We start from the raw sequence: 15,979 nt of genomic DNA on the forward strand, positions 1-15,979 counted from the left end.
GCAATCCAGCTCAGTGCTTTTAAAACAAACCTACATGAAATAGTGTTAAGACAACAACAATAATAAAACAATTTAAAATTTAAAAACAAAATAAAATGTTAAAAAAAACATATTGCACAGTAGATCTCTATCAGAGGTAAGCAAGTAATAAAGTGGTGAGTGTTCAGGTAAGTGCAGAGTTTATGGCAATAACAGCTCTAGGATAGAAACTGTTTTTCAGTCTATTTGTCCTTGCTTTGATGGTCTTATAACGCCTCCGTGAGGGCAAGAGTTCAAGCCAGTGGTGATTTGGGTGGGATGAGTCCTTGAGGATGCTGTTTGCTCTCCTGTTGCAGTGTCTCTTATGCAGGTCCTCTAGAGATGTAAGAGGACATGCAGTGATCTTCTGGGCCGCGTTTATGACCCCCTGTAATCTCTTTCTCTCTGCCACCGTGCAGCGAGAAAACCACACCGCTAAATGGTAACACCCGAATACGTTTTTCAACTTGTTTAAGTCCACATCCCACACCCCGGATTGTAAATAATGTAAATAATTCAATGTATATACCCTGATGATTATCTTGTGTGATGACTGTATTATGATGATAGTATATATCTGATAGTATACATCTGTATCATGAATCAATTTAAGTGGACCCCGACTTAAAACAAGTTGAAAAACGTATTCAGGTGTTAACATTTATTCAGGTGTTAACATTTAGTGGTTAATTGTACATAGTATGTACTTCACTGTGCAATCTACTAATAAAAGTCTCAATCAATCAATCAATCAATCAATCAAATTGATTCATGATACAGATATATATTATTTATATACTATCATCATAATACAGTCAAGTGTGCACCTTCTGCACACTGAAATAAACAATACGTGATGAATATGATGTGGGGTGATCATTATATATGTCAAATCCTTATTGCTAGTGTATGTGAACTATACTATTCTTAAATAATAACCCAAACTGTAGCGTAAATAAATGCAATGTAAAATAGCACAGCTCCATGTCACCCTCTCGTGTTCGACATATGTATTGCAGTATGAAATTGCCCGGATATGACGTCAGCATTTGACCTTCCGCTCTGCTTGTGTGTCTCACTCGATTTGGTCCTGTAAATTCCTAGCAGACGGGAGTTAGAAACATACAAATGTTTATTCTATGAAGAGGAAACGCCGTCCAGGTAACCATGTTTATCTCTGGAATAGCTTAGACTCTTGGTTTACGGTGAAGCGACCGCGTAGTTTTTGACCCAATTATGCCGTTCATTCATAGTTTTCTTATGCTTAGCCTAGCTCATGCTATCAATGCTAACAGTGTGTGTACGTGACACATGACAGAGATGCTGGTCACATATTGTCATCTAATTAAGTATTCGGACCAAGTTATTATAGCTGAATATATTTGTTTTACTCTTTTAAATGCTGCCGCCACATCGGGTTGTAAAACGTAGGAACGTAATTACGACTGCTATACCATGATTCGAGTCCTAATTACTATATACTGTATATCAAAACTATGAATGAACACATGTGGAGTTATGCACTTAACAAAAAAAGGGAAAATAACTGAAAACCTGTTTTATATTCTAGTTTCTTCAAAATAGCCACCCTTTGCTCTGCTTACTTTTTTTGCACACTCTTGGCATTCTCTCGATGAGCTTCAAGAGGTAGTCACCTGAAAAGGCTTTCACTTCACAGGCGATCGAGGGAATGCCAAGAGTGCAAAGCAGTAGTCGGAGCAAAGGGTGGCTATTTTGAAGAAACCACAATATAAAACATGTTTTCAGTTATTTCACCTTTTTTTTGTTAAGTACATAACTCCACATGTGTTCATTCCAGTGAGGTGCAGTCACTAGAGGCAGGTGAGGCGGGGCCTCACCTGCCATCATGGAAAGAAAAACAATGTAAAAAGAAAATAATTTAATTAAATTGTTATATGTATGCAGTGATTATACTATAAAGTTATTTTCCATTTAACGTCACCAGTTTTAGATTATTTGTATTCAAAATCGCTGAATTTTCACATTTGCCGTTCAAATACTGAGAAGAGACGGTGCGGTGAACAGCAGCCAGTTGAGGCACGTCACTCAGTGCATCAACATGGACGGACTCGGCTAACTGCTGGCCTGCTGTGCAGTGAGACTGTATTGCTATATGAATTATATTATACATTTCCATAGTTTAGTTAGCTGAGGTGTATAATGTACAGTGTATTTTGTCTACAACTGTATTTGTGTAACGTATTTCTTGTGCTGAGCGATCATAAAACGGCTGCAAAAGACGCACTGGCTGAGGATCCAGTAGTCCCGCCTCCTGCAGCCCCGCCGTAGAATTGTTATATCAATTAAAGCCCACACTTAAACTTCCCACGTGCAAGATTGAATCTATTTAAAAAGTTATTTCATAAGAAGCCAAAAAGTGCAAAAACAATAATGTTCGTGTTGGAGGAGTTGTGAATGACTGTAGGGCCACAACATTAGGTACACCTGCAGACTGCAGTTGTATCTAATTCACAACTCCTCCAACATGAACATTATTGTTTTTGCACTTTTTGGCTTCTTATTAAATAACTTTTGCAACCTATTTTTATGGGCTTTCCTCTTTGTGATGTTAAGTTCCTGTTATGCGCTGTTATACAGTATATGCCTTGAGCTCTTATTTTGAAGGCGCCAAGAGCGGAAGTGATGACATGTTGTAGTGGAGCGGAGGTTTTTGAAAGAAGGTAAATAAAGTGGTCCTAGTGCAAACTGGAGCCTCCGTGTTTGTTATTTTGTAGTTTCATACAGTATAGGCGACATTTATAAACCCTCGGTTACACTTTTTTAAATAGATTCAATCTTGCACGTGGAAAGTTTAAGTGAGGGCTTTAGTTGATATAACACTCCCGTCAGGGGTTTCATTAATCCAGCACAACAGCGACGAATGGACTTTATTTATAAGTAAAGGTAAGACCATAATAACGTTTTTTATTAAATGTGCTTTTTTGTGTGCTACAGTTTGTATGTGTAAAGTTAAAGTTAAGTTAAAGTACCAATGATTGTCACACACACACTAGGTGTAATGAAATTTGTCCTCTGCATTTGACCCATCCCTTGATCACCCCCTGGGAGGTGAGGGGAGCAGTGGGCAGCAGCGGCGCCGCGCCCGGGAATCATTTTTGGTGATTTAACCCCCAATTCCAACCCTTGATGCTGAGTGCCAAGCAGGGAAAATGCTGGTATGAGCTTTTAAACATAACCCGTTAACTGCTGCCAATCAAATGATGAATAAGATACTCTTTAGGGTTCATATGTTTGTAAATCTGACTGTGATGAAGTCAGTGCCTCACCAGCCATCAACCTCACCGCACGTCACTGGTTCATTCATAGTTTTGATGCCTTCAGTGACAATCGACAATGTAAATAGTCATGAACATAAAGAAAACGCAATGAGTGAGAAGGTGTGTCCAAACTTTTGGCCTGTACTGTATGTCAATAGATAAGTCAGTGGATCTAAATATCAATATTATCTATACCGGTGTAATATCGGTATCAGGTCAATACTAGTTAGACTAGCTCACTTTTACTTCTTTACTCTGTTTATTAAAAATATTTATGAGTTTTGTTATGTTGTTGAAGAACATTTTCGGATACAGCAGGACTTTAGGGCAGTGTTTCTCAAACGCAGAACACACTTTGCTCTCCAAGTACCGCCATAATGACCAACATTAAAATACAGTAGCGTAGGAGGCCTAAGTAGGCATTAAAACCAGGCAAAATTTTTATTTAACAAGTACAGTATGTTTAATATGTTTTTGGCCACTGTAACATTACACACAGTTTGAACAGTAACACTGCATTAAAATATAGGAAAATAAAACACTAATCACTTCATAGAATATTTGGCATACGACTCGATGGAGCCCGCGTACCACAGTTAGAAAACATATTGCTTTAGGGCAAAACTTCAAAGGATTTGAAAAAGGATCGATACCGTAACGCTTTGTGTAGTGCCTTTGAATCTTCAAATCCAATTGAAGCTTTGCACGTGTTTGTCTTTCCAGCAGGGTGCTTGGTTCCTAAGCTGACGGAACAATGGTCAAGTATTTCTGCTGCGCAGGTTTGCTAAAAAGCTCCTGGGACCAAGTTTGCCTTGCTTTCTGGCAACGCTATCCAAACCCTTACAGGTGAGGCCAAAGGTCCAGAGAGAATGCATTTATTATTGACACACTTGTTCCACTCATGTCTTTATTCCACTTATCCAGATTACACAACAGTGCATCAATCTCTAAGGAAAAGCACAAATGTATTCAATTACATGATTGGAAACGATATCATATGAAGGCCAAGCTAGGTAATTTTGTGACCAAAATAGTAATAAAATTAGTAATATAGTTAATACAAATGTCAGTGTAGTGTAGTTTCTCTGTAATGGTCACAATTAACTTAAACATGCTTACACTGATGATACATTAAAATATTCACTCTGGTTTGTCAAACTTCTACTTAAAGGGAACTGCACTTTTTTTTAATTTTATTTTGCATATCGTTCACAATAATTACAAGAGACAAGAACACACTTTTTTTTTTTAGGATTTTAAAAGAGGATAAAAAACGCTTGAAAGATGCAGCTAATGGGAGTCACCGATATTGCTACCAAAACTCTCTCAAACAACTTAACACTCCAGCAAAGATATATACCGGTACACACTGTAAGTCTACATATAATGTAGTAATAGACAGGTTCATAACTATATGTAATATGTTCAATATTTACCGTATTTTGATCATTCTAATCATTTCCGGGACTGATTTCTTCCGCGCGTTGATTTCTGTTTCCATAGCAGCGCACCTCTGACTTCTGGCAACAAACACGTTTGTGTTTTCTAATAATGGCAGACTTGGTAAAAGACAACACAGATGACTATTTTTGGACAAAGAGGATTCACAACCTCATACTTTTGAAGCTAAATATACTATAAATACAAACCCTGTTTCCATATGAGTTGGGAAATTGTGTTAGATGTAAATATAAACGGAATACAATGATTTGCAAATCATTTTCAACCCATATTCAGTTAAATATGCTACAAAGACAACATATTTGATGCTCAAACCGATAAACTTTTTTTTTTTGCAAATCATTAACTTTAGAATTTGATGTCAGCAACACGTGACAAAAAAGTTGGGAAAGGTGGCAATAAATACTGATAAAGTTGAGGAATGCTCATCAAACACTTATTTGGAACATCCCACAGGTGAACAGGCAAATTGGGAACAGGTGGGTGCCATGATTGGGTATAAAAGTAGATTCCATGAAATGCTCAGTCATTTACAAACAAGGATGGGGCGAGGGTCACCACTTTGTCAACAAATGCGTGAGCAAATTGTTGAACAGTTTAAGAAAAACCTTTCTCAAGCAGCTATTGCAAGGAATTTAGGGATTTCACCATCTATGGTCCGTAATATCATCAAAGGGTTCAGAGAATCTGGAGAAATCACTGCACGTAAGCAGCTAAGCCCGTGACCTTCGATCCCTCAGGCTGTACTGCATCAACAAGCGACATCAGTGTGTAAAGGATATCACCACATGGGCTCAGGAACACTTCAGAAACCCACTGTCAGTAACTACAGTTGGTCGCTACATCTGTAAGTGCAAGTTAAAACTCTCCTATGCAAGGCGAAAACCGTTTATCAACAACACCCAGAAACGCCGTCGGCTTCGCTGGGCCTGAGCTCATCTAAGATGGACTGATACAAAGTGGAAAAGTGTTCTGTGGTCTGACGAGTCCACATTTCAAATTGTTTTTGGAAACTGTAGACGTCGTGTCCTCCGGACCAAAGAGGAAAAGAACCATCCGGATTGTTATAGGCGCAAAGTTGAAAAGCCAGCATCTGTGATGTATGGGGGTGTATTAGTGCCCAAGACATGGGTAACTTACACATCTGTGAAGGCGCCATTAATGCTAAAAGGTACATACAGGTTTTGGAGCAACATATGTTGCCATCCAAGCAACGTTACCATGGACGCCCCTGCTTATTTCAGCAAGACAATGCCAAGCCACGCGTTACATCAATGGTACTAGACTGGCCTGCCTGTAGTCCAGACCTGTCTCCCATTGAAAATGTGTGGCGCATTATGAAGCCTAAAATACCACAACGGAGACCCCCGGACTGTTGAACAACTTAAGCTGTACATCAAGCAACAATGGGAAATAATTCCACCTGAGAAGCTTAAGAAATATGTCTCCTCAGTTCCCAAACGTTTACTGAGTGTTGTTAAAAGGAAAGGCCAAGTAACACAGTGGTGAACATGCCCTTTCCCAACTACTTTGGAACGTGTTGCAGCCATGAAATTCTAAGTTAATTATTATTTGCAAAACAAAATAAAGTTTATGAGTTTGAACATCAAATATCTTGTTTTTGTAGTGCATTCAACTGAATATGGGTTGAAAATGATTTGCAAATCATTGTATTCTGTTTATATTTACATCCAACACAATTTTCCAACTCATTTGGAAACGGGGTTTGTAATACTCAAATCAATTATTATGATTTTAAACATTCCTTGTGGTATTTCACTACTGTATTCTCATAAAGGTGTGCACTTTTTCTCGCGTTATGATTTGGTCCTGTTAAGATTAAATTTGGTATTACTACAATATTCTCAGAAACATATGTATATTTTATTGAGTTATTTTGTTATACTGTACCCTTCCAAATATTCTTTATATATCATGAAATTTCTAATATTCATTCTCATAAATTCCAAACATTTATATCCTATGTATCGCCCGACCTTATGTGTTACATGGGTTGTAGTTTCATAGTTTACATGCTCAAAGCCGTAAGAGGGCGGAATATAATGCTAACAACACTTTGGAACGTTAGTACCCTCTATGTAGCCATGTAAATGTTGCAAACAGCCCTTTTTAGTTATGACTGTCATTTTGTAAAATTCCCTTTTCCTTGCCATATTATGACTATTTTCACAATTCATTTTGTATTAATATTACAACTTTGTTGTACCACCTGTGTTATTGGTTACTAACTCATTAAATCATAGTTCACATGTCATGAAGTTACAACTTATTTCTGACAACCGAATTCACAAATAATTTGAAACAACAAACATTTTGAAGATAAATTACTGTCTTTATGACCAAAAATTACTGTAGTAGTATTTTCATGTGATACTACTTCATTCTCACACAAATACTACAGTTTTCTTGCAATATTACTACTTCATTCTCATATATACGACTTTTTTCTTTATTGCCATATAAAAATCTCATAAAATGACAGCTTAATTGTCAGAATTTAACTGTTCAGTCAATTATTATTCCCGACATTCTCTAGTACACAGTATACAATTATTGCTGCTTATATTGGCATATGTAGAAAAATGTATCCCTTTTTTACATAAAGTGTATAAGTGTAGTATACAGGACAAGTTAGGTATCAAATAATTGAGCTCATTGTGCTGTTTCTGTGTGTGTCCCTTTCAGTAACCATGTATTGACAGAAGACATAATTTTCCGAGAGGTTACTCCCGCCAACTGCCTCATTTCCAGACGTCTGCTGACCAAAACGAGCCTTTCGCCGCGTTGGATGAAGCGCTATCTTCCAAAACAAATGTCTAGCTCCGCTTACATCCTTGAGGACTCCGTGGTGGACCCTCAGAAACGAACAATGACCACACTTACATGGAATATCACCCATGCTCGTCTTATGGTACAGCAAGTGTCCTGTTAACACAAAGGCTCTGTTGTTGACATAGGTACAGTATATTTAATGATCTCATGTTGCCTTGCTTTCCTCTTTGACCCCAGTCTGTGGAGGAGCGGTGCGAATACAGCATTAACCCTGAGAATGGCAGCTGGACAGAGATAAAAAGAGAAGCTTGGATCTCTTCCAAAGTGTATGGACTCTCGAGGGCAGTTCAGGTCAGCAGAGCAAAATTTAAACCATCACACTTGCTAGATTATTGACTTGTATGCTCAATTCAATGTTGTTGTTGTTGTTAAGCTGAAGGGTTCCTGGACGTTGAAAGAAAGCGAGTAATTTATGCATTGATTTGTATGGGGCTGATGCTGTGTTTTTGTCTTTTTCCAGGAGTTTGGTCTAGCAAGTTTTAAGACACGTGTTACTAAGACTATGAAGGGCTTTGAATACGTGCTGGCCAAAATGCAAGGTAAGTTTTCTCTTCAAACATACTCTTTGCCGCGTTTCATTGAGGAAACATTAAGTAAAGTGTTCTTATTCCAACACACAATTTGTCAAAGTGCAGAAGGCTCACATTTGGAACATCAGAATAACTCTTAGGTCTCATCAAACTAGTCGTAGTGTGCCCAATCCAACCCTGTCAGTGTGACAGTGTTCTTTATCGAGGGCATGTAAAACATTTGCACCTGCTGGCTGGCAAAGCTTTCGTTGTGTAACTGTAGAAAAAAATTGGGACATGACACAAAACCCCCGCTGACGAAAAAAAGTTGGCTCTGCCAAGTACAATTTGACAACAACTCGCTTGTCCTAATATGGTTCTAAATATCATCGCTTAGTCCAAACATTTTAACTCTAAATTATTTGGATTCCCGCCCAGTTTTTCCAAAGAAAATAATTAAAAGAAGCTTAAGCTGTTTTCATGCACTGACCATCTATTTGTTAGGCATGTACCGGTAGACATTATCGCTTGTGCATCAATGGCCATGATGCATTTGCATGTACCATATTTTTCGGGCTATAAGTCGCAGTTTTTTTCATAGTTTGGTCTGGGGTGCGACTTATACTCAGGAGCGACTTATGTGTGAAATTATTAACACATTACCGTAAAATATCAAATAATATTATTTAGCTCATTCACGTAAGAGACTAGAAGTATAAGATTTCATGGGATTTAGCGATTAGGCGTGACAGATTGTTTGGTAAACGTATAGCATGTTCTATATGTTATAGTTATTTGAATGACTCTTACCATAATATGTTACGTTAACATACCAGGCACGTTCTCAGTTGGTTATTTATGCCTCATATAACGTACACTTATTCAGCCTGTTGTTCACTATTCTTTATTTATTTTAAATTGCCTTTCAAATGTCTATTCTTGGTGTTGGGTTTTATCAAATAAATTTCCCCCAAAAATGCGACTTATACTCCAGTGCGACTTATGTTTTTTTCCTTCTTTATTATGCATTTTCGGCCGGTGCGACTTATACTCCGGAGCGACTTATACTCCGAAAAATACGGTAATAGTTAGTTAATATTCAAGGCACGAAATGTAAATTGAGTATTGTTGGCGCTTTTTGGATGATATTCTATAGAGTTTTTCCCATTGGCTTCATTGTAAACAGACTTTTATTTACGTTTATTTACGAGTTGGAAAGCATTAAAAAAGAAGACATCATGTGTTATATAATGATTGTGAACGAGAGGCAAAATTCCCCCAAAAAAGTGCAGTTCCCCTTTAATGCTAACTTGGATTGCAAGCTGTGGGAGAGAGGAATAATTTTAGAGATAAAAAGTTAGTAAAAAAACTAAGGAACTTTCTCATGTTGCTTCTTTTTGTCATTTTTTAATTGTCACAAACAAGACGGAGGCGTATATGAAAGCAATTAAATGGGGCAGTGCCTCACAGCAGCACTTTCTGCTTGTTTCAACTATCAGAGTTACACAGAAAGTCCCATTATGTGTTTTTGAGTGAGGGCAAACAGATTTTGTGGCGGTACATATAAAATTAAAATATTAAGAAATGCTGTGGATGGAGCCACCCCAATTTCCCCAAAATCTGATTTTTTCTGAAGCATATTTAGATTTTTCTGCTTTTCTCATGACTTTGTTCACTGTTTACTCTCAAACCATTGGAAGAAAAAAATCAGTTACCGTATTTTCCGGACCATAGGGCGCACCGGACTATAAGGCGCATTAAAGGAGTCATATTATTATTTTTCTAAATTGAAAGCACTTCCTTGTGGTCTACATAACATGTAATGGTGGTTCTTTGGTCAAAATGTGGCATAGATTGTGTTATACAGATCCTCTTCAAGCCGCTTTCTGACAGTCTCTTCAGTTTTTGTTTTTTTTTCGTTGTGTGGGCGGTCTTATTTACGTGACTCACCTTCGGCAGCATCTTTTCTCCATCATCTTTGTTGTAGCGGTGTAGCGTGCAAGGACGGGAGTGGAAGAAGTGTCAAAATATGGAGCTAACTGTTTTAATGACATTCAGACTTTACTTAAATCAATAACAGAGCAGCATCTCCTTATCCGTGGCTCACTAGTGCAATAATAACGGACGACCGGAACTCTCTAATAACTAAATTTCCTTGGGTAAATAATGTAAACTCATTATACCGGTATGTTTTAGCGCTTTCATAGCGAGTTTACTGACAGATATAAGTAAGAACTTTACACTACTTTATATTAGAAATGGCAACAGCAGAGGATGAATGTCCTATAACGAGAAGATAGACAAAAAGAAGAAGCTTATCGACTACGGTGTCTTAACGGACTACAACGACGGAGACGCGCAAATTTTCAGGACTTATGCAGATCCCAAATACAGATCAGCAGGTACTAGAAGGTAAGAAAAGTTGCTTTTGCATAATATTGCAAAACAAAACGCCAGATAATGCTTTACCTTATACACACACCATAATAATACTCGTATGCTGAAGCACAGTGTAATCCATCAAGCGGTGCGGCTTCATAGTTTGTACTAAAACATTTTGATAGATTTTTGAGCGCCGTGTGTAATGTTCTATACTTATTTTGGTGCTGTTTACTTGAGTCATATTGCAGCCTACATGTATCTCTTATGTGTGACTGCCATCTACTGGTCACACTTATCATTTCACCATGTACCAAATAAAATAGCTTCGAGGTCGGTAAGCACAACCACAATTATTCCGTACATTAGGCGCACCGGGTTATAAAGCGTGCTCTCGAGTTTTGAGAAAATGAAAGGATTTTAAGTGCGCCTTATAGTCCGAAAAATACAGTAATGTTGCTTTCAAACATAACTGAACAACTAAATATTTTTCCTAGGGTTCTGCGCCTCCCCTGCTAGACAAGACATGTTTTTTGTGTGTGATGATTGTACAATTTCAAGTGTTGATTAATTGTTCATATCTCAGATGTGCACATCAATCAGTCTGTTTGCACATGTTTTATTTAAACAGTTACTCAGCATAATCTGTGTATATCACCAAAATACCCACACCATGTAAAAATGTGCTTACGTGAGCCATAGAGATGGCGTGAGGCACCGCACATTTCCCCGTTCAGTTCACTCTCAATACATCCCAACTTTGCCGTGTGTCAGGTTTTCGTGGTATAATAGATAGGGATGATGTTCGAAATCGGTTCTCCCGGTTGTTCGATAAGAAAAGAACCGATTCCATGGACTCGAATCCCTTTTTGAGAACCTGTTCCCTTTATTGAGGCCACTATAGTAAAGAAAAAGAGTTGGTTCTTTATTCGAATCCCTTCCCACGTACAGAAAATGCCCTGTGCGACCTGCAATGTTATGCCCATTTGATTGTAGACTCTTACTGACACCTTGTGGCGATATGAAAATACTATGCGTCATTAGTTTGGGCACTTCCAGGTTGAGACAATTGAGAAGCAGACAAGTTGTGTTCGCTCTTACAAGCCTTGGAAAAGATAAGTCTGTAAGTAAACTGTTTAACTTGTTTATGTAACTCAATATTAAGGTGGAAAGTGTTTAAGTTTGATACTACTGTAAGATGTTTATTGAGAAACGATTTTTGTGCACTGTTTCAATGGATGTTTTGAGGACTTAAAATGGCTGACAGTCGTGTATTTCCACCATCGAAATAGTTTCAACACTCAAAAGTATTTGTTTGATGATAGTACTGTATATTTGTGTGAAGCTAATATTTACATATTATGTATTACATTTCAGTATGTTAATTGAATCACATAGTTTATACATTGTCATTGTGTGTATTTCAGTTAAAAAAATAACAGTCCAGTGCAAGACAAAAGTAAAGATAGAAAAAGACAAAGCAAGATCAACAATAAAGAGCCTAAATGAATTAATCTGCTTTGGATTGTTTGTTAGCTGCCTGCCAAGCTGTATAACCTCAACACGTATAGTGAGGGCAGAACAGGCAATATGCAATTATTGCCAGGCTTTGCTCTCATGTAAGGGGGGAAGAATTGTTGATTGATGACTGTGGTGTTCTTAGTGTCATCGTGTGTGTAGTTAGTATGTTCCAATAGCAGCAGAAGTGCACTTTTTGGAGAGCTGTATTATTTTCAGTTTTGTGCCCAAGGGACTGATTTTATTTAACACTATAGTATTATTTATACACCTATAGTGATCACAGAGACAGGTTGTTTTTGTGTTACTGTATATATTTGTTTTTCTGAAAAATCCCACTTAATATACTTTGGGTAACAGTCAATATATACAGGTAAAAGCCAGTAAATTAGAATATTTTGAAAAACTTGATTTATTTCAGTAATTGCATTCAAAAGGTGTAACTTGTACATTATATTTATTCATTGCACACAGACTGATGCATTCAAATGTTTATTTCATTTAATTTTGATGATTTGAAGTGGCAACAAATGAAAATCCAAAATTCCGTGTCACAAAATTAGAATATTACTTAAGGCTAATACAAAAAAGGGATTTTTAGAAATGTTGGCCAACTGAAAAGTATGAAAATGAAAAATATGAGCATGTACAATACTCAATACTTGGTTGGAGCTCCTTTTGCCTCAATTACTGCGTTAATGCGGCGTGGCATGGAGTCGATGAGTTTCTGGCACTGCTCAGGTGTTATGAGAGCCCAGGTTGCTCTGATAGTGGCCTTCAACTCTTCTGCATTTTTGGGTCTGGCATTCTGCATCTTCCTTTTCACAATACCCCACAGATTTTCTATGGGGCTAAGGTCAGGGGAGTTGGCGGGCCAATTTAGAACAGAAATACCATGGTCCGTAAACCAGGCACGGGTAGATTTTGCGCTGTGTGCAGGCGCCAAGTCCTGTTGGAACTTGAAATCTCCATCTCCATAGAGCAGGTCAGCAGCAGGAAGCATGAAGTGCTCTAAAACTTGCTGGTAGACGGCTGCGTTGACCCTGGATCTCAGGAAACAGAGTGGACCGACACCAGCAGATGACATGGCACCCCAAACCATCACCCAACCATGCAAATTTTGCATTTCCTTTGGAAATCGAGGTCCCAGAGTCTGGAGGAAGACAGGAGAGGCACAGGATCCACGTTGCCTGAAGTCTAGTGTAAAGTTTCCACCATCAGTGATGGTTTGGGGTGCCATGTCATCTGCTGGTGTCGGTCCACTCTGTTTCCTGAGATCCAGGGTCAACGCAGCCGTCTACCAGCAAGTTTTAGAGCACTTCATGCTTCCTGCTGCTGACCTGCTCTATGGAGATGGAGATTTCAAGTTCCAACAGGACTTGGCGCCTGCACACAGCGCAAAATCTACCCGTGCCTGGTTTACGGACCATGGTATTTCTGTTCTAAATTGGCCCGGCAACTCCCCTGACCTTAGCCCCATAGAAAATCTGTGGGGTATTGTGAAAAGGAAGATGCAGAATGCCAGACCCAAAAACGCAGAAGAGTTGAAGGCCACTATCAGAGCAACCTGGGCTCTCATAACACCTGAGCAGTGCCAGAAACTCATCGACTCCATGCCACGCCGCATTAACGCAGTAATTGAGGCAAAAGGAGCTCCAACCAAGTATTGAGTATTGTACATGCTCATATTTTTAATTTTCATACTTTTCAGTTGGCCAACATTTCTAAAAATCCCTTTTTTGTATTAGCCTTAAGTAATATTCTAATTTTGTGACACACGGAATTTTGGATTTTCATTTGTTGCCACTTCAAATCATCAAAATTAAATGAAATAAACATTTGAATGCATCAGTCTGTGTGCAATGAATAAATATAATGTACAAGTTACACCTTTTGAATGCAATTACTGAAATAAATCAAGTTTTTCAAAATATTCTAATTTACTGGCTTTTACCTGTATATATATTTTTTTAGGGGTTAACAGTCAATTTTTTTATTTTTTTTTATTTATTTTTTTTATTATAAAATAAAAGTGAGCTTTTGTTAAACCAAATATTGTGTTTTTTTTCCATATACAACAACCTATCTGGATTCGATAAGAGAATCAATAAGGAATTGGTTCGATAAGAGGATTCGATAATGGGCTCAAACTCGATAATTTCTTATCAAACATCATCCCTAATAATACATGAAGCCATCGGCCTTTTACGTCGGGCTTGACGCCATGCATGATGACAGTTCAACTACCTAAATTTTGTGGTGACCTACAGGCACGTTTTTTCCAGAAAATGTGGTCAGTTGTGGGAACTTAGATTTACTCTGATGACTGATTGCAGGTGAAACGCCATCGAGGAGTTTGGCTGAAGCGGCGACAGAGCGTGCAAGGGAGACGGCGCTGGCAGCTAAAGAGAAAGCCAAAGACTTGGCCTCACACGCCAAGAAGAAACAATTTGTGTGACAAACCCCTGCTTCTGTTGCAAGGACACATTTGTCTTTAAATCCTCTTCAGTTCTGTGACGCATTGTGGGGGACAAACTAATGCAAGTGGATTCCTCTGTGAGGAAGTAGCCAGCTGATCTGGTAGGAGAACCACATCAAGCCACTTGGCCTGCACCTGTGTCAACCTGATCATGTTGCTTTGACTGAACTTCATCTCGCAGCTTGGCAGACTGAATGTTCGCTATGTTTGTCTAACTAACCACGATCAACATTTCAATCTATGTTTAAAGGGGTCATATTAATGATTTTTTTCTACATTTAAAACACTTCCCTGTGGTTTACATAACACGTAATGGTGGTTATTTGAAAAAAATGTTTGCATAGATTTTGCTTTACAGACCTATCTTGAAGACACTTTTGAGAGACGAGAGTTTTTAGATGTGAATAAACCCTCCTCACTCGGCCTGGGCGGATAACAGATTTTGCTCAATTATATATTGACTTAAAAATTATTGCCGGTAAACAATATTATTGCAATTTTTTTTTGACCAAATTAACCACTGATGTAATGCTAATACATAATAATAAATGTATAACATTTCAAATGCAATGAACATGTATTTCTCGTATAGTAATTGGAATGTGAACTTCTAAATCTCCAAATTGTATTAACAAAATATACTTTGTTAAAATTTGGCACTTGAATAAAAAATCACAACCAATAGACTATCAGCTATGCTACGAACGCAGTAAGCACTGATCCAGTTAAAAGTAGTTTTTAGGAAAATCATTATTTTGCCCCTAGACGGTGATGCTGTTCTCTTACATTAGAAGGCTAAGCTAGCTACACATCAAATCAAGCTAAGATTGCTAACAAATCATTTACAAGTTTCTAACCTACTTTTATTACTTAGCGTTTTATTGTCTCTGCCATTGGCACGAGCCCGCCATTAAAAGCATTTTCGTTCGTTGGGTTTTATCGTGGACATGTTGATTACAACCGCTCCTACTTAAATTAAAAACGGCAGACTCATGCAAAGCCCTTTTGGTCAGCCATTACCTCGTATGGAGTTATCTGCAAACATCACAGGTCTTATATCACAGAACAGAGCAAATTCCAAACAGCTTGTTTGGCGGAAGTCTGAATGAAGGCAAGATTATTTTATAGATATCTCTGCAATGCCTCCATGGTTTGATTTCAAATTTTCGGGACTTGTGCAAATGCACATAAGCAGGTAACATCAGGTTAGAAAACTTGGTTTTGAATAATAGGGGCCCCTTTAATAGAGATCCACATTTTTATAACAAATATAAAGAATCTTCCTGCCTGTTGACTGAAATTGCATTATCTACAAAAACACATACTTTATGTTAAAGCAACATTTAATACATGCCAACAATAATATCAGTGAAATATCCTTTTGTCAATAAATGGACAATCTGTTTCACCAGTGTGGCCTTGTCTGAAATGAATACAGAACTCATTTAAAATATAGAAAATAT

The 15,979-nt window shown here is 37.9% G+C and overlaps 1 protein-coding gene across 1 annotated transcript; it reads left to right on the top strand.

Moving 5' to 3' along the window:
• Positions 1-1,065: 1,065 nt before the first annotated feature.
• Positions 1,066-15,961, top strand: prelid1a (PRELI domain containing 1a). The gene is made up of 6 exons (XM_061927982.2): positions 1,066-1,179; positions 4,041-4,163; positions 7,485-7,710; positions 7,809-7,922; positions 8,092-8,170; positions 14,374-15,961. Exons 2-6 carry the CDS (start codon positions 4,072-4,074, stop codon positions 14,493-14,495), a joined length of 633 nt encoding a protein of 210 aa, XP_061783966.1. The 5' UTR covers positions 1,066-1,179; positions 4,041-4,071; the 3' UTR covers positions 14,496-15,961.
• The last annotated feature ends 18 nt before the right edge of the window (positions 15,962-15,979 follow it).

This window comes from Nerophis lumbriciformis, linkage group LG35 (assembly GCF_033978685.3).
Source record: "Nerophis lumbriciformis linkage group LG35, RoL_Nlum_v2.1, whole genome shotgun sequence".
Lineage (NCBI taxonomy): Eukaryota > Metazoa > Chordata > Actinopteri > Syngnathiformes > Syngnathidae > Nerophis > Nerophis lumbriciformis.